Below are 27,266 nucleotides of genomic sequence, written 5' to 3'. Positions count from 1 at the left end.
GCTTAGCTTAGTCACACAGCGACCTTGGTGCGCCTCTTTTTTTCTTTGCATCATGTGCTGTTTGGGGACTATTTTTTTGAAGTGCCATCCTGCCTGACACTGCAGTGCCACTCCTAGATGGGCCAGGTGTTTGTGTTGTCCACTTGGGTCGCTTAGCTTAGTCACACAGCTACCTCATTGCGCCTCTTTTTTTCTTTGCATCATGTGCTGTTTGGGGACAATTTTTTTAATCTGCCATCATGTCTGACACTGCAGTGCCACTCCTAGATGGGCCAGGTGTTTGTGTCGGCCACTTGGGTCGCTTAGCTTAGTCACACAGCTACCTCACTGCGCCTCTTTTTTTCTTTGCATCATGTGCTGTTTTGGGACAATGTTTTTAATCTGCCATCCTGTCTGACACTGCAGTGCCACTCCTAGATGGACCAGGTGTTTGTGTCGGCCACCTGGGTCGCTTAACTTAGTCACACAGCGACCTTGGTGCGCCTCTTTTTTTCTTTGCATCATGTGCTGTTTGGGGACTATTTTTTTGAAGTGCCATCCTGTCTGACACTGCAATGCCACTCCTAGATGGGCCAGGTGTTTGTGTTGGCCACTTGGGTCGCTTAGCTTAGTCACACAGCTACCTCATTGCGCCTCTTTTTTTCTTTGCATCATGTGCTGTTTGGGGACAATTTTTTTAATCTGCCATCATGTCTGACACTGCAGTGCCACTCCTAGATGGGCCAGGTGTTTGTGTCGGCCACTTGGGTCGCTTAGCTTAGTCACACAGCTACCTCATTGCGCCTCTTTTTTTATTTGCATCATGTCCTGTTTTGGGACAATTTTTTTAATCTGCCATCCTGTCTGACACTGCAGTGCCACTCCTAGATGGGCCAAGTGTTTGTGTCGGCCACCTGGGTCGCTTAGCTTAGTCACACAGCGACCTTGGTGCGCCTCTTTTTTTCTTTGCATCATGTGCTGTTTGGGGACAATTTTTTTGAAGTGCCATCCTGCCTGACACTGCAGTGCCACTCCTAGATGGGCCAGATGTTTGTGTCGGCCACTTGTGTTGCTTAGCTTAGTCACACAGCGACCTTGGTGCGCCTCTTTTTTTCTTTGCATCATGTGCTGTTTGGGGACAATTTTTTTGAAGTGCCATCCTGCCTGACACTGCAGTGCCACTCCTAGATGGCCAGGTGTTTGTGTCGGCCACTTGTGTCGCTTAGCTTAGCCATCCAGCGACCTCGGTGCAAATTTTAGGACTAAAAATAATATTGTGAGGTGTGAGGTGTTCAGAATAGACTGAAAATGAGTGTAAATTATGGTTATTGAGGTTAATAATACTATGGGATCAAAATGACCCCCAAATTCTATGATTTAAGCTGTTTTTTAGGGTTTTTTGTAAAAAAAAAAAACGAATCCAAAACACACCCGAATCCGACAAAAAAATTTCAGGGAGGTTTTGCCAAAACGTGTCCGAATCCAAAACACGGCCGCGGATCCGAATCCAAAACCAAAACACAAAACCCGAAAAATGTCCGGTGCACATCACTAGTTATGTATAGAAAGGGCACTACTGTGTGGTCTAATGTGAATAAAGAGCAATATGGTGTGGTGTAATGTAAATAAGGAGCAATTCAGTGTGATAATAAATTTGCAGGACTGTGTAGCGTAATTTCAATTGGGGGCATTATTGTGTGGCCATACCCTTTGCCAGCAAAAACACACCCCTTTTTGGGCCCACTGTTCCTATTTAAAATATAGGTAGTAGGAACACCAAAATATGGACTTCTATGGGTGAGGGGTGATGGTGCTGGGAAAGGGGTGCAGGGTCATAGGCTGAACTAGCGATCGTGCTAGGGCATCATATTGTTTAGGGCCGGCTCTACATACCACACAGACATTTATAAAAAGTAAAAAAAAGTTTTTATCTACTAAACAAATACATTGGGTCCATCTAGCTCCTGAAAAAAAGACCCAAAGGTGGACTTTCATTTATCATTCTGGAATGAATGACCATTTTATTTGTTATTTATACAAAAATAGAAAAATGAGTACACCAATTTCCTTACAGCAGCCTGAATGTGTCCGTAATGGGCGCAGCAAATGGTTTACAGGAATACAGACTACAGTGTGTACCATAGTAATTAGTAAACCAGTGATTCTTGTTTGCAGACTAGGAAAACTACTACAATAATATGAATTCAGAATATTATTTCCTTGTCACGTTCCTGATCATCTCCAGGACTTTCCAGTCTTTTTCTGAGAGGCATTTCCTTGATTTAAAAAGATAAGCAATGTATTAGAACAGACAATGTTTTCCCAATTTCCCTATGATTGCTCTCTGCAGTCCACTAGGACCCCATCTTATTTTATGCCATCAGTTGAACGGTGGTCACTATTTACTAGACCCAACCTGTTGTTGTTGTTGTTGTTGTTATTTTACAATAGCTGTGTCATCCTCTATTACTTTTCCTTTTTTTTTTTGCCAGTGGTCTTTATATGACCACAGGGACAGATTTATGTGGATGAATTTTGGATTGTTCGTAATCCATTCTTTATACCCCAAACAGTGTTGTGGATCTAAACCTGGCTGGCCTAGCACTGACTACTGCATACAAAGAAACTTGAATATTTGCCTTGCATTTTTATCACTTTTGTAACTGCATTGCTGTCAGTTACTGTATATGTACATTGGACAGGTGTATTTAAGCAGCCGTCCACTCAGTATATGTCCTTTTCTTCACTAGTGTACACAGAGATCTCAACAAAAACAGTCTTAGGGCAGCATTTCCACGCTCTTTCTATTACCTGTAGTTTCCCTAAACATTTATATGTAATGTCTGTTTTTGTTTTATTTTCAAAAATGATGACTAATAAGTTTACATTACAATATGCATAGTAGCATGTATCACAGCAGTGTCTAATTTCACAGAAAAAAAAACCACAACTATACCTACTATTGCCACAAGGTGGTGACATTTATCAGTACTGCTCGTCGCACACAAATCAATGTCCTGAAATACATGTAAAATAGGTTTGCATATGAGGAATTGTTTTTTTTTTTTTTCAAATGTTTCACAATTTTCATATAGAAACTATGGTAACAAATGCAGTAATTTTGTTATCAACTGAACCATTTATTGCCATATTTGTGCTGGAAACTATTGCAACTCTGTGATCACTTGTATTTTACTTTTAATAAACAGGAAATGGATTGTTATCGATTTTGTCTTTTGTATATATTGATCATGTTCTCTGTAACCTGTGGTGCCTAATGCTACTTATTGAGATAGATTACTGTCAGTATGGAAGAATTACAGTAACCTTCGCTTTCTCATTTTTCTAGTTTGGCTGGAAGAGAAATGATTTTGACCTACTTGCTGCTGGAAGGTAAATGTTTGCATTAGTTTTGCAGAACCTGGAATGTAATGTTTGGAATAGTAGAATGTGGGCCCAAATGTATTAAGCCTTAAAAAGTGATAAATTGGAGATGGATAAAGGGTGTTAAATGACCAGCCAATCAGCTTCCTAACTGCCATGTAACAGGGGGATCAGTATGAAAAACCTACAATCAAAATCCCGACAACAACTGGCCTTTCAGTCAAAATCCTGACAGGACAAAATCCCACCATTTAAAATATTGACAAGGTCAAAATACTGACATTTAAAATGTTGACAGGTCAAAAAGTCGACATAAGTTCATTGTTTTTTTGTGTGTATGTCGACGTAGGTTGACATGGACACCGTCGTATAAGTGTACCGTGTCCCCTCGCATGCTTCGGGCATGGTGCCTTGCAGTGCTCAGCACACTATTATATTCCCCCTCATGTCCACTGAGATGGTAAAGTATGAACAAGTCGGTTTCAACAAAAAAAATTAATAAAAAAAATCACAAACTCATGTCGACATTTTAAATGTCGATATTTTTACCTTGTCTGTATTTTAAATGTCGGTTTTTTTGACCGTATCGGGATTTTAACATTGTCGGGATTTTGACCGTCGGTCTTTGGTTGTCAGGATTTTGATTGCAGGTAAATTGACTGCATCCCGTACCAGGCCCTGTTTGAAAAATGTCAGGAAGCTGATTGCCTGGTCATTTATCACTCTTTATCTGTCTCCACTTTATCACTTTTTAAGGCGTTTAACATATTTGGGCCTGGATGTTTTGTGCAAAATAATGCTGATTGCTTTGTGGAGACAAATTATTAAAAAAATTATAAAATAGTGCTCACTGCTTTGCTTTTCAGGATTTGTAAAGTAATTTTGTTTTGTATTCACATTGGTTAAATGTTATATATAGTATGTAAACAGGCATGTGCAATGATTCTGAAAGAATACTATTTATAGTATAGTATTGTTTCCATGTCCTGTTGCAGTCTCGCTGGTCATCTGATAGAATGTGGTGCCCAGTGCACTGGTGGAATATACACAGATTGGCATCTGATACCCGACTGGTAAGTAAAATGCTCTTATCACTTTTTTCTTCTTCTTTTTTGTACTGACTTTCTATCTCCCACAGAGGTCACTCAAAGTCACCAATTTAATGTAGAAAGTATTAGTATTGACAGAAGAGCCCTTTTATATTTTCCTTGGCATTTAAATAACTTCATAAATGTTTGAACTTTATGTAAAAAGGAAAGTTTGCTGAGAGAAGGACTGAAAAAGTTTGCAACTAAAATCTTTAGAGATTGACAGTTCGTAATACTGAACTTCAGGGGCATGTTGGTTCATCATACAGTATACAGTGCTTTTTTTCCTAATGTCCCCTGACGAAAACTGCCTGCGAGCAATTGAAACAGATTGTTGGGCCTCTGTTATGGTCTGTACTGTTTATGACTAAATAAACCAACTTTCCTTTTGCCTTGGAGTGCTGGTCCTGTAATCTTCTCTATCAAAGAGGGGTGAGTGTGCGGCATTTGAACATTAGGGGATACATGTATGAATATACAGTCAGGTCCATAAATATAGGGACATCGACACAATTCTCATATTTTGGCTCTATACACCACCACAATGGATTTGAAATGAAACAAACAAGATGTGCTTTAACTACAGACTTTCCACTTTAATTTGAGGGTATTTACATCCAAATCAGGAGAACGGTGTAGGAATTACAACGGTTTCTATATGTGCTTCACACTTTTAAGAGACCAAAAGTAATGGGACAAACTAAACAATCCTAAATCGAATTTTCACTTTTTAATACTTTGTTGCAAATCCTTTGCAGTCAATTACAGCCTGAAGTCTGGAACGAATAGACATCACCAGACGCTGGGTTTCATCCCTGGTGATGTTCTGCCAGGCCTCTACTGCAAATGTCTTCAGTTCTTGCCAGGGGCGTAGGCAAAAATTTGTGGTCCCCGTAGCAATATTTTGAAGGGGCCACTGTCCAAATGCTTCTAGAGATACACCTATCCGCAGCAGTTGTAAATTGTGTGCCCCGTTGTAGTGCCCTAGTTGATTTCCTGAGCCATAGTAGAACTTTAGTTAATGTTATGCCCCATAGTAGTGCACAAGTTTATTTTATGAATCATAGTAATGCCCTAGTTCACATTATGTCACATTGTAGAGATGCCAGTACACATTATGTAACACAGTAACCCCAATTCTTATTATGATATACAGTGCCCCCTAAACAGCGACCAGCCGCCGGACCGCCCCCTCACGCCCAGTGTCCGCCTCTGCTGTCAATCAGGCAGAGGCGATTGCAGGGCTGAGAAGGCCGTCGGCTGTCTGGCAGTGCGCCGGCGATCACAGTTCAGACCTGATCGGCTGCTGTGCGAAAACGCACAGCACCGATCAGGTCTGAATTAGGCCCATGGTTTTGCCCATCTGCTAACAAATTTGCTTCTACGATCAGGTCTGAATTAGGCCCAAAGTGGCAGATGAAGCACAGTGGAGTTTAGCATGAGGATAAGCTGTGACTAACTGCATAAGAGCACTTTTTACACACATTTGGACCCATATATGTACAAATGTTGCGGTATGCTTTTAAATTACTGGCTGCCGGGATCCCTGCGGGCAGAATACCGATGCTGACATCCCGACAGCCAGGGAAATGCTGGCAGTCGGAATCCCGACCCAAGGCTGGTACAGTGCATCCGGAAAGTATTCACAGTGCTTCACTTTTTCCACATTTTGTTATGTTACAGCCTTATTCCAAAATGGAATAAATACATTTTTTCCCTCAGAATTCCACACACAATACCCCATAATGACAACATGAATTTTTTTTTTGAGATTTTTGCAAATTTATTAAAAATAAAAAACTAAGAACGAGATCGTTCATATCTTTCAGTATTATCGCCCATTGTGTAGGGCCCATAATATCTTAGATCTCATCTTAGATTTTTGAAATCCTCTGTTGACTAATCCATGGAACAACAGTAGCACTCCTTTTTCTCTATGTACCTTCAGTCTGGCTGATCTTATCAATTATTAATTGCACTGCACGAAGAATGTTTTTTAGGCATGCACACAATATTACACTATTTGCTTGTACAATATGTGTTCAATACAAAACTTATCATATTGAAGTTTAATTATTTCATTAACAGGCACAACATTGGCTTTCCAATAGTGGAATGCACCGCGGATGGGAAGTTCTCCATATCAAAACCACGGGATACTGGAGGTCTGATCTCTTTTGGCACTGTTGCAGAGCAATTAGTGTATGAAATTGGCGATCCTGAGCACTATATTCTTCCAGATGTGTCCTGTGATTTCTCCCATGTTTCTATTACTGAAGTTCAAGGTATGTGTGCAGAAACATCTTCTTGTAGCTGAATTAGTTTTGACACTGTAAAGCGCATTCACAGCAGTCATTTTCTACAATATGACAATATGGGCCTATTGAAAACTGGTTGTATATGCACAGGGCCTGATTCACAGGTGGACGCACTGTCAAAGTTGTATGCAGTGGATCGAGTTTTTGCAACTGCGAATGCATCTAAACCACACTGCGCATGTCCCGCAATGGTCTTGTTACGGCGGTCACAGTGAGGATTTATTCACAAACTGATTGACAGTCAGGGAGTGTTTGTTGGAGAAACAGGGAAGTGGCAACTCATATGCAGATGTGTTGTGACCATTTCAGGAGCTTGTCACAGCTTGCAACTGTGATCCCGTATGCAGTAAAGATGACTCTGACATCTTACTTCCGACGGCCATGCTGCACAAGCATAGGGTCACTCAGATGGTCGATGTACAGGGTGGTATTTGTGGTCAGCAGACTGACGGTCACATGACCTCCCCCAAAATCCTGCCCCCTCACTATCCCGACGGTCGGCATGCCGGCCAACAGGGACTATTTCCACTTGTGGGTGTCCACGACAGCCATAGAGCACCGAGTCCGCAAGGGGCTTGCTGCACTCACTCCTCCTCGTCAGGATCCCGGCGTCGGTATGCTGACCGGCGGTCAGGAGACCATCGGTCAACCATACCACACCCAATGTACAGTATGTGTGTCCCATTGTTGCATCTCTGTACACCTGCGGTGAATCTCAGACGCTTCCAGTGGGCGTCTTCATACAAATCCCGGCTGCTGCGACATTTGTATATTTTTGCACAGCTGCTGCTTGCAGGATCACATCTGTGAAGGCCTTTGCATACATTTTTGAATCAGGCACATAGAGGGAAATTCAACTGGGCATGAGGTTTAGGGGGTAATTCTGAGTTGATCGCAGCAGCAAGTTTGTTAGCAATTGGGCAAAACCATGTGCACTGCAGGTGTGGCAGATATAACATTTGCAGAGAGAGTTAGATTTGGGTGGGTTATATTGTTTCTGTGCAGGGTAAATACTGGCTGCTTTATTTTTACACTGCAATTTAGATATCAGTTTGAACATGCCACACCCAAATCTAACTCTCTCTGCACATGTTATATCTGCCCCTCCTGCCGTGCACATGGTTTTGCCCAACTGCTAACAAATTTGATGCTGCGATCAACTTAGAATTAGGCCCTTAGTGAGGTAAAAAACCTTGCTTACCTTGCGCCAAGTTTTGGATTATTGTGGGTATGCGCACTCACAATACTCATGCCATCCAATTTTTAAAAAAGGGGTCGCAGGGTTTTCAGCACTAAAAAAAACTGCGGCGCGAGTTAAAACATTTGGCGGTCTCCCCCCCATCTTCCGACTGGGGAGGTGGCAGCTGGGAGTCCGGGGGCTGCTGGGAGGTGCAACGGTTGCTGGGAGATGTAGTAGTGGGGGAGGTCACTGGACAGGGGGGTCACACACACATATCAGACACTAATACCCCTTTTCCACTAGCTAGCACGGGTCGCAGCCGGGAGCCTGACACGGCTGAGACCCATGCTAGAGCACCCTTCTACACTGTGCTCACTAACCTGGCTTATTGCCGGGTTGGAGATGCTGCTGGTGATGCGGCAGGGGCGGCGCTGGGAGATCACATGATTTCCCAGCGCCGCCCTTCCATACACTGTGAACGGGAGCCGTGTCGCATCGACACGGCTTCCATTTACACTGCACAGCTTACCGGGTTGAACTCGTGTTCAACCCGGTAAGCTACCCTGGTAGGATTCCCGGATCACTTGATCCGGGAATTTGCAGGTGGAGCCGTTTCCACTAGAAAAAAACACGGGTAAATGCGCGCCCCCACGCATTTACCCGTGTTTTTAGAGCTAGTGGAAAAGGGGTATTACTCATTCACACACCTTACATACTCATTGCTGCTGCAGAAGACCTGGCTCTCGATGCTGGATGCAGAAGACACTGCTTTGGAAGGTGAGTATTTACAGACTAATTAAGCTAATTGGAAACTTCCAATTGCTTGATTAGTCATTAGGGGTAAATTAATGCAGCCAGGGTGCCAGAGCAAGTCCCTGTGATTTTTCCTAAAATTAATAATTTGAAGAAAAATCAGACTGGGGTTGCAAGAAAAAAAGATGCGTCCCATTTTCAGTCCCCTAATTGAATAGCAAAACCCTGTAGCTGCGGAAAAATAATAATAAATATATATCCATGTGGGAATTTTTAAATTTCCTGCCCGCAATTGAATCTGCCCCTAAGTTTGCAGTTGCATTGTCATGCCCTCACTCAGCTTTGCCTACATGAGAACAGCCAGCTACAGCCGAGTTATGTCTCTGGAGATGCAATTAAAATGTGTCTGACGTTGTATCAGCCATCCTGCATGTGCACACTACTGGAGCATGCACAGTGCAAAAATAGGCAATAAACACCCTGCAAACAGACATATCTTCAGTTCTGCATCAGACCTGTTATGTTGACATAACATAATTATTCACATCCAAAATAAGTTAAAGATCCCCAATGTTCTTGGCACCATTCCGGAAACTAAAAAATATCTGTAATCTGCAGTTAACATGCATAGTTTAATACCCACTGTACTTTATACATATTTAGCTTGTAGTTTTCATATTTAAGATACCCTGCCATGAATTAATTTTTGTAATGAATCTTAAATCAATGTTCAGTGACATAGGAGTATCTTCAATTGAAGTCAGATCCATTCCGACATTCATTTGTCGGAATGGATCCGACCCTGGCTATTCAATGTCATCTCAATTCAACTTTTAAAAAGTCAAATTGAGATGCGGGAGCTGAGACAGGGGAAAGCCGCTGGCAAACGGGGGAGAGCAGCGCTACAGCCACGGCTCTCCCCCCCCCCCCCCTTCCCCATCTCTCTGCCTCTCTCCGTCCCTCCCCTCCCTGTCCCCGCATCGCAGCTGCCGCTTACGGCAGCATCCACCCGGCTCCAGCAAGCGAGGTCTCGCTTGCTTGAGTGCTTGAGTCGGGTGGACGCTGCTGTGAGCGGCGGCTGTGACATCCTCCAGCACTGCTCTCCATCTGCCCGCGGCTTTCCCGGTCTCTGCTCCCGCATCTCACTTCGACTTTTTTTAAAGTCGAATTGAGATGGTCGAAAAGGGGGCCATCGGTTTTGGCCCCGTTTTCGACACAAGCACGTGGATCAGCAGCTATTCCGCCGATCCACGTCCTTTTCGACAAGTTGAATTCCTCGACTTGTCGAGTAATTTGGGGTTAGATTGAATAGGTCGGAACCCCTTCCGACCTAAAAAAGTTGAAAAATGCCATCTTTTCGACAGACAGCAGCTTTCGACTTCAATTGAATATACCCCATAGTCTGTGGGTTGTACATGTGATATGAAGGCTTACAGCGTATACCGTGTATTGGCCCTCATTCCGAGTTGATCGGTCGCAAGGCGAATTTAGCAGAGTTACACACGCTAAGCCGCCGCCTACTGGGAGTGAATCTTAGCTTCTTAAAATTGCGACCGATGTATTGGCAATATTGCGATTACTAACTACTTAGCAGTTTCAGAGTAGCTTCAGACTTACTCTGCCTGTGCGATCATTTCAGTGCTTGTCGTTCCTGGTTGACGTCACAAACACACCCAGCGTTCGCCCAGGCACTCCCACCGTTTCCCCGGCCACTCCTGCGTTTTTTCCGGAAACGGTAGCGTTTTCAGCCACACGCCCCTGAAACGCCGTGTTTCCGCCCAGTAACACCCATTTCCTGTCAATCACATTACGATCGCCGGAGCGATGAAAAAGCCGTGAGTAAAATTACTTTCTTCATAGTAAAGTTACTTGGCGCAGTCGCAGTGCGAACATTGCGCATGCGTACTAAGCGGATTTTCACTGCGATGCGATGAAAAATACCGAGCGAACAACTCGGAATGAGGGCCATTATACTGTGAGTGTGAAGGCTTACAGAGTATACCGTTTACTATACTGTGGGTATGAAGGCTTACAGAGTATACCGTGCATTATACTGTGGATATGAAGGCTTACAGAGTATACCGTGCATTATACTGTGGATATGAAGGCTTACAGAGTATACCGTGCACTAAACTGTGGGTATGAAGGCTTACAGAGTATACCGTGCACTATACTGTGGATATGAAGGCTTACAGAGTATACCGTGCATTATACTGTGGGTATGAAGGCTTACAGAGTACACCGTGCACTATACTGTGGGTATGAAGGCTTACAGAGTATACCGTGCACTATACTGTGGGTATGAAGGCTTACAGAGTATACCGTGCACTATACTGTGGATATGAAGGCTTACAGAGTATACCGTGCATTATACTGTGGGTATGAAGGCTTACAGAGTACACCGTGCACTATACTGTGGGTATGAAGGCTTACAGAGTATACCGTGCACTATACTGTGGGTATGAAGGCTTACAGAGTATACTGTGCACTATACTGTGGATATGAAGGCTTACAGAGTATACAGTGCACTATACTGTGGGTATGAAGGCTTACAGCGTATACCGTGTACTATACTGTGGGTATGAAAGCTTACAGAGTATACCGTGCACTATACTGTGGATATGAAGGCTTACAGAGTATACCGTGCACTATACTGTGGGTATGAAGGCTTACAGAGTATACCGTGCACTATACTGTGGATATGAAGGCTTACAGAGTATACCGTGCACTATACTGTGGGTATGAAGGCTTACAGAGTATACCATGTACTATACTGTGGGTATGAAGGCTTACAGAGTATACCATGCACTATACTGAAGACTGTGGGTATGAAGGCTTACAGAGTATACCGTGCACTATACTGTGGGTATGAAGGCTTACAGAGTATACCATGTACTATACTGAAGACTGTGGATATGAAGGCTTACAGAGTATACCGTGCACTATACTGTGGGTATGGAGGCTTACAGAGTATGCCGTGCACTATACTGTGGATATGAAGGCCTACAGAGTATACCGTGCACTATACTGTGGGTATGAAGGCTTACAGAGTATACCGTGCACTATACTGTGGATATGAAGGCTTACAGAGTATACCGTGCACTATACTGTGGGTATGAAGGCTTACAGAGTATACCGTGCACTATACTGTGGATATGAAGGCTTACAGAGTATACCGTGCACTATACTGTGGGTATGAAGGCTTACAGAGTATACCATGTACTATACTGTGGGTATGAAGGCTTACAGAGTATACCATGCACTATACTGAAGACTGTGGGTATGAAGGCTTACAGAGTATACCGTGCACTATACTGTGGGTATGAAGGCTTACAGAGTATACCATGTACTATACTGAAGACTGTGGATATGAAGGCTTACAGAGTATACCGTGCACTATACTGTGGGTATGGAGGCTTACAGAGTATGCCGTGCACTATACTGTGGATATGAAGGCTTACAGAGTATACTGTGCACTATACTGTGGATATGAAGGCTTACAGAGTATACCGTGCACTATACTGTGGGTATGAAGGCTTACAGAGTATACCATGTACTATACTGTGGGTATGAAGGCTTACAGAGTATACCATGCACTATACTGAAGACTGTGGGGATGAAGGCTTACAGAGTATACCGTGCACTATACTGTGGGTATGAAGGCTTACAGAGTATACCATGCACTATACTGAAGACTGTGGGTATGAAGGCTTACAGAGTATACCATGCACTATACTGAAGACTGTGGGTATGAAGGCTTACAGAGTATACCGTGCACTATACTGTGGGTATGAAGGCTTACAGAGTATACCATGTACTATACTGAAGACTGTGGATATGAAGGCTTACAGAGTATACAGTGCACTATACTGTGGGTATGGAGGCTTACAGAGTATGCCGTGCACTATACTGTGGATATGAAGGCTTACAGAGTATACCGTGCACTATACTGTGGGTATGAAGGCTTACAGAGTATACCGTGCACTATACTGTGGATATGAAGGCTTACAGAGTATACCGTGCACTATACTGTGGGTATGAAGGCTTACAGAGTATACCGTGCACTATACTGTGGATATGAAGGCTTACAGAGTATACCGTGCACTATACTGTGGGTATGAAGGCTTACAGAGTATACCATGTACTATACTGTGGGTATGAAGGCTTACAGAGTATACCATGCACTATACTGAAGACTGTGGGTATGAAGGCTTACAGAGTATACCGTGCACTATACTGTGGGTATGAAGGCTTACAGAGTATACCATGTACTATACTGAAGACTGTGGATATGAAGGCTTACAGAGTATACCGTGCACTATACTGTGGGTATGGAGGCTTACAGAGTATGCCGTGCACTATACTGTGGATATGAAGGCTTACAGAGTATACCATGTACTATACTGTGGGTATGAAGGCTTACAGAGTATACCATGCACTATACTGAAGACTGTGGGTATGAAGGCTTACAGAGTATACCGTGCACTATACTGTGGGTATGAAGGCTTACAGAGTATACCATGTACTATACTGAAGACTGTGGATATGAAGGCTTACAGAGTATACCGTGCACTATACTGTGGGTATGGAGGCTTACAGAGTATGCCGTGCACTATACTGTGGATATGAAGGCTTACAGAGTATACTGTGCACTATACTGTGGGTATGAAGGCTTACAGAGTATACCGTGCACTATACTGTGGATATGAAGGCTTACAGAGTATACCGTGCACTATACTGTGGATATGAAGGCTTACAGAGTATACCGTGCACTATACTGTGGGTATGAAGGCTTACAGAGTATACCATGTACTATACTGTGGGTATGAAGGCTTACAGAGTATACCATGCACTATACTGAAGACTGTGGGTATGAAGGCTTACAGAGTATACCGTGCACTATACTGTGGGTATGAAGGCTTACAGAGTATACCATGTACTATACTGAAGACTGTGGATATGAAGGCTTACAGAGTATACCGTGCACTATACTGTGGGTATGGAGGCTTACAGAGTATACCATGCACTATACTGAAGACTGTGGGTATGAAGGCTTACAGAGTATACCGTGCACTATACTGTGGATATGAAGGCTTACAGAGTATACCATGTACTATACTGTGGGTATGAAGGCTTACATAGTATACCATGCACTATACCGAAGACTGTGGGTATGAAGGCTTACAGAGTATACCGTGCACTATACTGTGGGTATGAAGGCTTACAGAGTATACCATGTACTATACTGTGGGTATGAAGGCTTACATAGTATACCATGCACTATACCGAAGACTGTGGGTATAAAGGCTTACAGAGTATACCGTGCACTATACTGTGGGTATGAAGGCTTACAGAGTATACCATGTACTATACTGTGGGTATGAAGGCTTACAGAGTATACCTTGTACTATACTGAAGACTGTGGGTATGAAGGCTTACAGAGTATACCGTGCACTATACTGTGGGTATGAAGGCTTACAGAGTATACCATGCACTATACTGTGAGTATGAAGGCTTTCAGAGTATACCTTGTACTATACTGTGGGTATGAAGGCTTACCATGAACGATACTGAAGAGCCACGGCCTTTGGCCTAAAATCTCCTTTTCTCCTTTTCTCATACGTCCTAGAGGATGCTGGGGTCACTTCAAGAACCATGGGGTATAGACGGGATCCGCAGGAGACATGGGCACTCTAAGACTTTCAAAGGGGTGTGAACTGGCTCCTCCCTCTATGCCCCTCCTCCAGACTCCAGTTTAGAATCTGTGCCCAGGCAGAATGGATTCACTCTGAGGAGCTCTACTGAGTTTCTCTGAAAAGACTTTATGTTAGGTTTTTTATGTTCAGGGAGAACTGCTGGCAACAGACTCCCTGCTTCGTGGGACTTAGGGGAGAGAAGTCAGACCTACTTCTGTGAGTTTAAAGGCTCTGCTTCTTTGGCTACAGGACACCATTAGCTCCTGAGGGTCTGATCGCTAGGTACGCCTAGATGTTCGTTCCCAGAGCCCGCCATCACCCCCCTTGCAGAGCCAGAAGTCAGAAGACAGGTGAGTAGAAGAAGATCAGAAGACTTCAGTGACGGCTTTGAGGTACCGCGCAGCGATCGCACGCTACGCGCCATGCTTCCACACACAGCGGCACTACAGGGTGCAGGGCGCTGGGGGGACGCCATGGGCAGCATTTGAGCCTCAATAACTACCTGGCAAGAGCGGACTAAGTGTTAAGGCACTGTCCGGACCCCCGCCAGTATAAAAAAGTTTTAAAAAAGAGCGGGTCTGAAGCGAGCCATTACGGGGGCGGTGCTTAGAACTCACAGCACACAGCCCAATGCCATTTTCTCTTCACAATGCTGTAGAGACGCTGGTCCTCCTCACACTGCTGTACAAGAAACAGGGTGCAAAACGGGGGGCGGGGGCACAGTTTTTTAGGTGCATTATATGTAGCTTATAAAAGCGCTGCAGGTCTGGGACATCTTCTGTGGTGTTTTCAGTCTGGGATTAGGCGCTGGGGTGTGAGCTGGCAATACTCCCTCTGTGTCTCTCTGACAGGCTTTACTGTGGGTCAGTCCCCTATAGGCCCAGTGTGTCTGCGTGTGGTCGGTGCACGTGTGTCGGCATGTCTGAGGCGGAGTGCTCTTCCCAGGAGGAGACTATGTTAGGGACACAAACGGCTGTGGGAGTGACCATGTCGGCACCGCCGACACCGGATTGGGTGAATGTTTTGAGTGCCTTGAATGCTAATGTGGCTCTGATAAATAAAAGATTGGATAAATCTGAGTCTCAGAACCAGGCTTGGAAAAAATCCGTAGAGGATGTGTTGTTTCAAGTCCAGACCCCCTTGGGGTCACAAAAACGTTCATTTGCCCAGCTGGCAGACACGGATACCGACACGGACACTGACTCAAGTGTCGACTATAGTGATGCCAGATTAGATCCAAAAATTCAGTACATGATTGTGGCTATAAAAGATGTGTTACATATCACTGAGGACCCTACTGTTCCTGATACTAGGGTCTGTCTGTATAAAGGGAAGAAACCTGAGGTAACATATCCTCCTCATGAACTGAACACGCTTTGTGAAAAGGTTTGGGAAAATCCTGACAAGAAGTTTCAGATTCCCAAAAGGATTGTAGTGGCGTATCCGTTTCCCTCTGGGGATAGGAAAAAATGGGAGTCACCCCCCATTGTGGACAAAGCTCTGTCATGGCTGTCCAAAAAGATGGCTCTTCCGTCCCCTGACACAGCAGCCCTAAAGGATCCTGCTGGAAAATACATTGAAATCCATTTATGTCACCACGGGTACGCTACTCAGACCAGCCATTGCATCTGCGTGGGTGAGTAGTGCTATCGAAAAATGGGCAGATAACTTGTCATCTGAAATGGATACCCTGGATAGGGATAGCATTCTTTTGACACTAGGTTATATCAGGGATGCTGCAGTCTACCTAAAGGAAGCTGCGAGAGATATTGGCCTCTTGGGATCACGGGCCAATGCCATGGCAGTCTCAGCTAGGAGAGCATTGTGGATTCATCAGTGTAATGCTGATGCTAAGAAAGCTATGGAGTCTCTACCGTATAAAGGTGGTGTATTGTTTGGTGACGGCCTCGCTGATTTGGTATCTACGGCTACCGCGGGTAAGTCATCATTTTTACCTTATGTGCCTGCACCACAAAAGAAAGCACACCACTATCCAGATGCAGTCCTTTCGGCCCAATAAATACAGAAAAGGCCGAGGATCTTCCTTCCTTGCTACTAGAGGAAAGGGAAAAGGTAAACGATCACCGGCCATGGCCAGTTCCCAGGAGCAGAAGTCCTCCCCGGCTTCTGCCAAGTCCACCGCATGAAGCTGGGGCTACTCTGCGGGAGTCTGCACCGGTGGGGGCACGCCTCAGGCTCTTCAGTCAGTTCTGGGCTCGTTCGGCCCTGGACCCATGGGTCTTAGAAATAGTGTCCCTGGGGTACAAACTGGAGTTTCAAGACGTTCCCCCTTACCGATTTTTCAAATCGGCCTTACCAGCTTCTCTTCCAGACAGGGAGGTGGTATGCACTGCAATACAAAATTGTGGCACAATCAAGTCATTGTCAGGGTTCCCCCGTGACAACAGGGAGAAGGCTTTTATTCGAGCCTGTTCGTGGTCCCGAAGCCGGACGGCTCGGTCAGACCAATCCTGAACCTCAAATCCCTCAATTTCTACCTAAAAAAAAAAAAAATCAAATTCTAGATGGAATCTCTCCGGGCAGTGATCTCCAGTCTGGAGGAGGGGGATTTTATGGTGTCGGTAAACATAAAGGATGCCTGCTTACATGTTCCAATTTATCCGCCATATCAGGCTTACCTGAGGTTTGCAGTTCGGGATTGTCATTACCAATTTCAGACGTTGCCGTTTGGTCTGTCTACGGCTCTGAGGGTTTTCACCAAAGTAATGGCCAAAATGATGGTTCTCCTACGCAAGCAAGGAGTCACGATTATCCCGTACTTGGACGATCTCCTGATAAAGGCGAGATCCAGGGACCAATTAATGCAGAACATTACGCTCTCCCTGACAATTCTGCAACAACATGGTTGGCTCCTAAACTTGACAAAATCACAGTTGGTTCCGATGAGAATTACAGAGAGTTTTTCTTCCAGTGGAAAAGGCTCTGGAAATTCAGAACCTGGTCAAACAAATTCTAAAACCAGCAAAAGTATCGATCCATCAATGCACTCGGTTGCTGGGGAAGATGGTGGCGGCCTACGAGGCCATTCAGTTTGGCAGATTCCATGCCAGAGTGTTTCAGTGGGACCTGTTGGACAAGTGGTCCGGGTTCCATCTGCACATGCACCGAAGGATAACCTTATCTTCCAAGACCAGAATCTCACTCCTGTGGTGGCTGCACAGCTCTCACCTCCTAGAGGGACGCAGGTTCGGGATCTAGGACTGGATCTTAGTGACCACGGATGCGAGTCTCCGAGGCTGGGGAGCAGTCACACAGGGGGGAACTTCCAGGGAAGATGGTCAAGCCAGGAAATGTGTCTACACATAAACGTTCTGGAGTTAAGGGATATTCACAACGGCCTTCTGCAAGCAAAACATCTTCTTCGCAATCGGTCTGTCTTGATTCAGTCGGACAACATAACAGCAGTAGCGTACATAAACCGCCAGGGCGGAACAAAGAGCAGAGCGGCTATGGCAGAGGCCACAAAGGTTCTCCGTTGGGCGGAAAGGCATATAAGCGCTCTGTCAATGATCTTCATTCCAGGAGTGGACAACTGGGAAGCAGACTTCCTCAGCAGACACGATCTCCATCCAGGAGAGTGGGGACTTCATCAAGAGGTCTTTGCAGAAGTGACAAGTCTTTGGGGAATTCCTCAAATAGACATGATGGCGTCTCGCCTCAACCAGAAACTTCAGAGATATTGTTCCAGGTCGAGAGACCCTCAAGCAATAGCAGTGGACGCCCTAGTGACACCGTGGGTGTTTCAGTCGGTGTAAGTGTTTCCTCCGCTTCCTCTCATTCCAAAAGTGATAAAGATCATAAGAAGAACAAAGGTTCAAGCGATCCTCATTGTTCCAGACTCGCCAAGAAGAGCTTGGTATCCAGATCTTCAGGAATTACTCGTAAGAGATCCCTGGCCTCTTCCTCTGAGGGAGGATCTGTTGTAGCAGGGGCCATGCATGTTCCAAGACTTACCGCAACTTCGTTTGACGGCTTGGAGGTTGAACGCCGGATCCTAGCTCGAAAGGGTATTCCCAAGGAAGTTATCCCCACTCTTATTCAGGCCAGGAAAGGAGTAATGTCTAAACATTACCACCGTATTTGGAGAAAATACGTGTCTTGGTGTGAACCCAAGAAGGCTCTTACGGAAGAATTTCAGTTAGGACGTTTTCTCCATTTTCTACAAGCCGGTGTGGATGTGGGCCTAAAGTTGGGCTCCATTAAAGTACAAATTTCAGCCTTATCGGTTTTCTTCCAAAAACAATTGGCCTCCCTTCCATAAGTTCAGACTTTTGTGAAAGGCGTGTTGCACATCCAACCTCCTTTGTGCCCCCTGTGGCACCATGGGATCTGAACGTGGTGTTGCAATTCCTTCAGTCTCATTGGTTTGAACCTTTACAAAAGGTGGAGTTTAAATTTCTCACTTGGCAAGTGGTCATGCTGTTGGCTTTGGCATCCGCCAGGCGGGTGTCTGAATTGGTGGCCTTGTCTCACAAGAGCCCTTACTTGATCTTTCATGAAGATAGAGCAGAGTTGCGGACTCGTCAGCAGTTTCTGCCGAAAGTGTTTTCGTCGTTCCACTTGAACCAACCTATTGTGGTGCCAGTGGCTACTGACGCCTTGCTGGAATCGAAGTTTCTCGACGTAGTCAGAGCTTTGAAAATTTATGTAGCCAGAACGGCTCAGTTTAGGAAAACGGAGGCTCTGTTTGTCCTGTATGCTCACAACAAGATTGGGGCTCCTGCTTCCAAACAGACTATTGCGCGCTGGATCTGTCATACGATTCAGCAGGCTCATTCTACGGCTGGATTGCCGTTACCAAAATCGGTGAAGGCCCATTCTACCAGAAAGGTGGGCTCGTCCTGGACGCCTGCCCGGGGGGTCTCAGCATTACAACTTTGCCGAGCGGCTACTTGGTCGGGTTCAAACACCTTTGCGAAGTTCTACAAGTTTGATACCCTGGCTGATGAGGACCTCATGTTTGGTCAATCGGTGCTGCAGAGTCATACGCACTCTCCCGCCCGTTCTAGAGCTTTGGTATAAACCCCATGGTTCTTGAAGTGACCCCAGCATCCTCTAGGACGTATGAGAAAATAGGATTTTAATACCTACCGGTAAATCCTTTTCTCTAAGTCCGTAGAGGATGCTGGGCGCCCGTCCCAGTGCGTACTGTATCTGCAGTTATTAGTTGTGGTTACACACATGTTGTGTTACGTTTATAGTCAGGCTGTTGCTGATGTTGTTCATGCCGTTGACTTGCGTTGTGTTGAATGCCATGTTGTACGGCGTGCTTGAGGTGTGAGCTGGTATGCATCTCACCTTAGTTAAAAATTAAATCCTTTTCCTCGAAATGTCCGTCTCCCTGGGCACAGTTCCTGTAACTGGAGTCTGGAGGAGGGGCATAGAGGGAGGTTCACACCCCTTTGAAAGTCTTAGAGTGTCCATGTCTCCTGCGGATCGTGTCTATACCCCATGGTTCTTGAAGTGACCCCAGCATCCTCTACGGACTAAGAGAAAATTATTTACCGGTAGGTATAAAAATCCTATTTTATGTTTTACTGTCAACATTTATTCATGATAACCAGCAATGCAACAGCTTGGGAGCATCATTAGAGATTTGCTATGATATTGTTGCTTTGTGCAAGACAAACCATACCCCAGTACTAAACATATCGGAGACATTTTTTCTTTTCTTCTGTGAGCATCATTAACTTCCAGCTGCTATATTAGGTAGCTTCCCAGGTTGTATATGTTAGACACAAAAATAAAGGTTTGGACAGAACAATTTTTTAACAGTGATCTGAACAGTACAATATAAAAGGTTCAACAAACAATAAACCAAAAAAAAAATAATACAGTGAGATAATGATACAACCAAGTGACTGTAATACACCGTAGCACTCAATGACTTTGCCCTCGGAAGGGCAGATAGAAAGGATCAGATTTGCTGACTGAGAGTGGGAGAACACTGGTGGCAGATAGTTCAGGAAGAAGGCAGGTGGGTGGAGGACCCTGCCTGTGACAGCTTAGTCTAGGGGGCTTGTCGGTTATAACTGGAAAGTGAACTTGGAAAGATGGGGTTGGAGTACAGATGGCATGAGTTAAGAGTGTGAGGGCTAATGGAGTTTGCTGAACAGGTGCATTTTAATTGCAAGTCTGAATCCATGAAAGTTGGTAGACTGTGTGATTGGGTGGGGAAGCGAGTTCCAGAGGAGAGGAGCAATATGGGAGAAGTCTTGGGTGCAAGAGTGTTAGGAGGTCATCAGTGCATATAGAAGTACTTTTTGACAATTTTAAGGTCAGGTTTTTTTACCACAGGTTCTATTCCCACTCTATGGGTGTTATGGACATCCACGAGTGGTAATAGTCCCTGTTAGTCGGCATGCTGACTGTCGGGACTGTAAGGGGGCGGGATCCCGACATCGGTATTGTGACCGTAACTACCTCCTCTTGAGGCAGTGTGTAGCGGCCGAGCTTACACCCCTTCCCCACCCAGGTTACAGGACATGCTTTTTACAGTTAATTTGCTGAGAGATTGGGTTTCCATTTCAGTGGGATGCCTTTTATTCCTTCAACAAGCATTTTATAGGCTCACTATGAATATATTGAAAACATTCACCTTTTTCTAAGTGACATTTAATAAAGATACTCCTGGTGTCCCATTACACTCATTCATTATTTAGGACTTAATTGAGGCTCAAACAAATATAATTTTGGGAGACTATGGGGGAGATTCAAATGTTTGAAAAGTCAGTTGGGAGTCTGTTTTTTCCTATCTGATAGACAGGAAAAAACAGACTCCCAACCAACTTTTCAATCATTTGAATTCCACCCAAAATGTCAAAGTTGAAGGAAACCAAAAGTACTATAGCTCACAGGACTTACTGTAGCGTGATGTTTTTATTTGTGCAACAATTTCTGCTTGGCTTTTAACAATGCAAATGTTTGCACATCCCATATTTGTGGCGGCAGTATGGGGGTGCGCGCTCTCTTATCCCCTAGGAGGACGTATGTGCGCGTTTATGAATAGCTGAATGTACAGCTTGGATGCATTTACTTTGATTCCAAAGTGAGACTCAATGTGTCTGTGCCGTGTTTGCACGATGCTGTGTTTTATGATGTTGCGATTACTGTATGTATTTTAAACTCACATTAATTTAAAAAATACTGTTTCCCAAGTGGGAAAAAAAGCATGCAGTGAATTATGTATTTCCTTATAAATGCAGACAGGCTGTGTACCAGTGTGAGAATTTCAGGCAGATGCACAATGTAAATGTTTACCTACCAGAGAGTAATGAGGTATGCTGTATTGACAAATAGCTTCTCAGTATAATTCATTGTGACTGTGTATGTATTTTAACCTCCCTACGAACCTTTACCTTGGAAAAGACCTAATATAGCATGGCTGAACTTCCAATGAACTTTCTCGTGAACTTTTAAAAAGTTCTTCTTCTGGACAAGAAATAGAGCGGATGGAGAATACTTAGGTTCCTTATACTTTATAGACTTAAGTGCTTTGACACGTACAACAGAAGCAGTTGGGACATTAATATCTTTTCATTTGCCATTCCTTATTTAGTTAATTAATTGAAGTTATCTCTACTGTACATTCTTCCCTTGGACACTCGATGAACTAAAAATGAACTTTCAGGCTGTGTTTAATCTTTTACTTTCTCCCCCGAATGTCATACATAATTATTATCCTCTGAAAACAGAAGATGACAAGGCAGGCACTCAATAGAAATAACACTTCTGGCCCATAAAACAGCAGTGTAGTAAACCTAGGTCTTGAAATACAAGTGACCCTTCATTACCTGAGAATAATGCTGTGAACAGATAATTGTCAAAAGATATAATCACTTAAGCAGGTCAACCTCATGTTAGTCTGTGACCCTGGTCAGATGTGCGATTAGTGCCTCTCACTGCTCCGATAATGGATCCAGTCTTCCCAAGTGGTATGCAGGCTCCTTCCAGCTTAAACTTAACAAACAGGTCACTGCACTAGACAAATCTGATTGGTTTATTATATTAAAGCACTGGGGCTTATTAATGATATGTTTGCAAGAATAACTTTTGTATGTAAATTGAAAGGTGAGGAGCACTGATAAGTAGCCAATTAAACAGAAAACAAACCTTTATCATTGTAATTTTAAAAATGATTTCCAAAGTTAAAAGAAACAATATAATATTAAAATTCATCCCTGAAACTTCCTTGTCTGTATATTACATTTTTATTTACTAGTACTATTCCTTACTGTTGTTTGGCAAACCTTGGTAAAATAGTTCTGGGTTTCCTAAGTACCCAGAGCCAGGAGCAGTGTGCTTGTACTGTATATGGAGCCTGATTTTGTGTTCGGCATCTCCAGGTCCAGCCCTAGGCAATAGGCAAACTAGGCAAATGCCTAGGGTATTTGGTATGCCTAGGGGCACAAGCAGCTTCTGCTGATAAAAATGACATGCGGCATGCCTATATTCTATGTGTGACTGTGGCTGTAGCTGCATACAAAATGCTACGTTACAGTGTATTCCTGGAAATCACTGTAACGTAGCATTTCCTATGCAGATACAGCCACAGTCACACACAGAATCTAGGCATATTGCATATCATTTTAATCAACAGAAGCTGCTTGTGCATCCTAGTAATGCAAATAAGATGAATGCCATCAAAAAAGGCGCCTGACGTTAGCAGATTTGCCAGCTGACTCACGCCAGGCAGCTCCTGTTGCATGGCATATGTACGAGGACACATCTGTATCCAAGCAGAGGCAGATGGGTTGGTTGTGCAGTAGTGTTCGGCATATGTGTGTCTTGTGTATAAATGCATTAGTAATGTGCGGCATATGTGTAAGGGGAACTATGTGTGTGATTATGTGTATAAGTGCACTAATAATGTGCGGCATATTTGAAAGGGACATTATGTGTATATGGGCATTAATAAAGGTTGGCATAATGTGTAAGGCGCATTATGTTTATAAGGACATTAATAATGTGTGTCGTACATGTAAGGGGCATTATTGTTTGGTATTATGTGTATAAATGCATTACTAATGTGTATAAGGTGCTCTACTGTGTGGGGTAATGTATAGAAAGGGCACTTGTGTGTGGACTAATGTGAATAAACAGCAATATGATGTGGTGTAATGTGAATAAGGGGCACTACTGTGAGGAGTAACGTATATAAGGTAATGTGGTACTACTGTGTAATGTAACATGAATTAGGGACACTATCGCATGATAAAATGTGAATAAAGTTGCACTACTGTGTGGCGTAATTTGAATTGGGGGTGCTGTTGTGTGCCCATGCCCCTTCCCAGTAAGAATATACCCCTTTTTGGGCTGTGTGCCGAATGTGCGCACTGTTCCTATTTAAAATATAGGGTGTAGGATTACCAAAATGAGGACTGCTATGGGTGAGGCGTGATGGTGCTGGGAAAGGGGTGCCGGGTCATAGGCGGAACTAGCGGAGGTGCTGGGGGGCACCTGTCAAAATCTTGCCTAGGGCATCATATTGGTTAGGGACGGCTCTGAGCAGCTCCTTACTGTATGTGCAGGGATACATGTAGATAAGTATGCCAATCGATAATTTACAACCTGAGGTGTCATAAAGTTTAATAAGCATACAATCAGGGGTGTAGCGAGAATGGCTCCAGTGGAGTGCGAGCTCTGGGCGCCGGAAAAGTTAGAGGGCGCGCCGCCTGCCCACCGTCCCTCCATCCGCTATAGCATGGGCTGCAGTACAGGCAGCCGCAGAGAAGGAGAAGCAGAGAGGCGCAAACTGACTTAGACTCACAGACTAGGCAGGGAACAGGACAGGCCAGAGTCGACAGCAGGAGACGCATGCTGGAGTTCTGCCGCCCTCTTTATATGTCTCACTGTCTGCTTGTAGCTGTACAGCAGGGTTACTTCTATCCTACTACATCACTTTCTGCCCCTGCTGCTATAGCACCTCTTTCTGCCTCCGCTGCTGCAGCACCTCTCTCTGTACCAGCTGCAGCACCTCTCTCTGCATTAGAAGCTGCAGAGTAACATGTATAAGCGGCTCTACTGTGTTGCATAACGTGCATAAGGGGCTCTACTGTGCGGCGTAACGTGTATAAGGGGTACTACTGTGTGGTGTACTGTGAATAATAGACACTTCTGTGATATAATGTGAATAATGGATAATACTGTGTGGTGTAATGTGAATAATGGACAATACTGTGCGATGAATCTGAATTGGTACTATTATGTGTCCACGCCCCTTCCCATGAAGCCACCCCCCTATAATGTTTGTAGCGTGCCTTTGGCGCACACTGTCCCTATTTTAAACATGGGGGGGCACCCAAAGGAAACTTTTACCCTGAGATCCACAAGGTCTAGCACCGGCCCTGTCAGCAATGTAACATGCACCCAATTCAATACAGGAGAGGGGGCGCCAAAACATATCCTTGCTCCAGGCACCATGGGACCTAGCTACACCTCAGCATACAATGTCAGGTTATTCCGCTGCATGATTGTCACCAATATTGCTGGTTCAGTACTGGCCGAGTAGGATCACTTTTGCGTACTTTACAAAGGGATGTGTCACATATGAAATGTAATGATCCCTATCAATGTCGCAGAATGAAGCAGTCTATAACTGTGAGTGCATGCATAGTATGCTGTCCCTTTATATCTCGCTCAGCAGTGTTTTTAGCAGCTATTAGCATGCAAAACATACACCATGCTGTGTCGAGAGATAGTCCTTGTTTCATTACTTTTTGCTGTTAATGATGACAGTAAAATAACGGGCTGTCAACTTGTGTCAAGTGGCTTTATTAATCCCTTTATTTCTCAGAGTAAACTGCAGAATTTGGCCTCTTATTACAATTACAGCAAACAGTACTAATTTTACATAGCAAACTTTATCTACTCATGTATCATTAGCATGCAAAGCTAGTACGCAGTACGTGGATTCAAATACTAGTCGCAGATGACAGCAATAAAAAAATAATATATATCCAGCTTGGCGTCAGTTGATGTTTCATTTATAAACTGCAGAATGCCATACTCTTCAACAGTCAGTATCACGAGGGATTGCATAAAGTGGTTTATTTCATCTGAGGAAGACGTAAACCAATGCGTCCAAACTCCAAAAATCTTTTGTATTAGGCTTAGTACATAGCGAGGATGCATAAAATGATGCAGAAACTGTACTTTCCGCATCATTTTATGAAAAACCACTGTGATTAATAGGCCCCAAAATCTTTATTAAATACCATCACGTATCTTTCATATTCTGGTAAATCCACGTGGAGCCCATATTTTATCTGTGATCATATAGAATGAATCGTACACATCTACCAATATGTCATATAGCAGTGGTTCTCAAACTGTGTGCCGGGGCACCCTGGGGTGCCTCCGGACACTTGTATGGGTGCCTTGGATTGGTGGTCCAGGACCAATTCAAATTATTTATGATCAATGTAATTGGCGAAACCAGTGCTTGTGGCTGTCAATCATAGAAATATGTGGACAAATAGAAGCAAATCTTGTCCCTCACCACAGAATCGAACCTAAGGATGGTCTGGCTAAGAACTTCCCCAGAAAATCTTGGAGCTTTCATTGATGAGCATGGCAAGTGTTTCCATCAGCAGATTTCTATGATGGAAAAGGGGTGCCAAGGCAAATGGAGTTCCAGTATGGTGGCTGTTTATTGCTGGACCACGAAGAGAGATCCCAAAGGCAAAATATGCCCAAAAATAATCATCGACAACTTTTTAGGTCAGCCAGAATGAGGTGCATACATCCCAACTGTCCCTGATTTTCGCAGGACAGTCACGTTTTTTGGTACTGTCCCGCTGTCCCTCCCGTGGGCCGCAGTGTCCCGTGGAGGGGGAGGGGCAGTTGGGATGCTCCTGTCACTCGCTGCTCTGCTTTATGCAGAGCATCGATGAATAGATGCTGTACGCATGCGCACAGCGTCTATTCCCGGGAGGCAGAGGAACTGTGGGACATGGCCAGCAGCTCACAGAGCTCTGGCCCTGCCCCCACTATGATTAAAATGGGAGGCTTGGCCCTATGAAGCCGCGACCCCTTTCAGCGCCACGTGGCTTCGCCGCACAGAAGGTCCCGATTTACTTCCTGTGAATGTTGGGAGGTATAAAGGTGTATTTTTATCATTTAGACTTCAAGTACTAATTGAATAACATTTTAAACGCAACTCACAAAAAAAACCTGGCCTGATGGAGAAAATCTGAATGCATATTCAAATTCAGCACAAAATATATACATTCGTTTGATTTAGTGTGAATTTTTTTTTTTTATTTCTGTAGAACAGTGTAATTAATTCTGACACTCTAGGGCGCCGTGATTCAGAAAAGATTGGGAACCACTGTCATATAGTATTATGAGAGATGGGGGCCAGTGGTGGAAACAAGGCGGATGCTGCGGACAGGTTAACCTGTGCAGCAGGATTCAGAACTGTACATTGAATAGCTCTGGCAAGTGATATACTGTAACTGGATTTATGCCTTTTTGTTTTCTCAGATGATGAGGCAGTTGAGGTCCAGGGTGCTCGAGGAGTAGCACCGTCTTCATCTTATAAGGTATGTTCTCTTTACACCCTTTTGTACATGCCAGTTAAAATGTTACCTTTTTTGTATATCATACATAGTATTTATAGTTTGGTTCTTTTTCTCAATTTTTGTATGTGACAAGTGGGTAAGTTCCTCTCAGTTCCTATCTGGGTCAGCAGTCTTGGGGGTCTATTCAATTCTCGTCAGAATTTCCAACAAGTCCGAAAAACTGCATTTTATTACCATTATTATTATTATTATTATTATTATCATCCTTTATTTATATGGCGCCACAAGGGTACCGCAGTGCCCAATTACAGAGTACATATGCA

General features: G+C 44.1%; 1 protein-coding gene across 3 annotated transcripts in view; it reads left to right on the top strand.

The window, feature by feature from the left end:
- LOC134920292 (uncharacterized) overlaps nt 1-27,266 on the top strand; it is a 265,262-nt gene that overhangs the window by 93,226 nt on the left and 144,770 nt on the right. For all 3 annotated transcript variants that reach the window (XM_063920509.1, XM_063920510.1, XM_063920511.1), the window contains exons 8-11: nt 3,329-3,372; nt 4,359-4,436; nt 6,540-6,736; nt 26,906-26,964. In XM_063920509.1, coding sequence (XP_063776579.1) covers nt 3,329-3,372; nt 4,359-4,436; nt 6,540-6,736; nt 26,906-26,964 — 378 coding nt within the window. The remainder of the gene's footprint in view (nt 1-3,328; nt 3,373-4,358; nt 4,437-6,539; nt 6,737-26,905; nt 26,965-27,266) is intronic.

The sequence above is a fragment of the Pseudophryne corroboree genome, chromosome 1 (assembly GCF_028390025.1).
Source record: "Pseudophryne corroboree isolate aPseCor3 chromosome 1, aPseCor3.hap2, whole genome shotgun sequence".
Taxonomy (NCBI): Eukaryota; Metazoa; Chordata; class Amphibia; order Anura; family Myobatrachidae; genus Pseudophryne; species Pseudophryne corroboree.
Note: the sequence above shows the minus strand (reverse complement) of the source record. Positions and strands in the feature narration are given on the sequence as shown.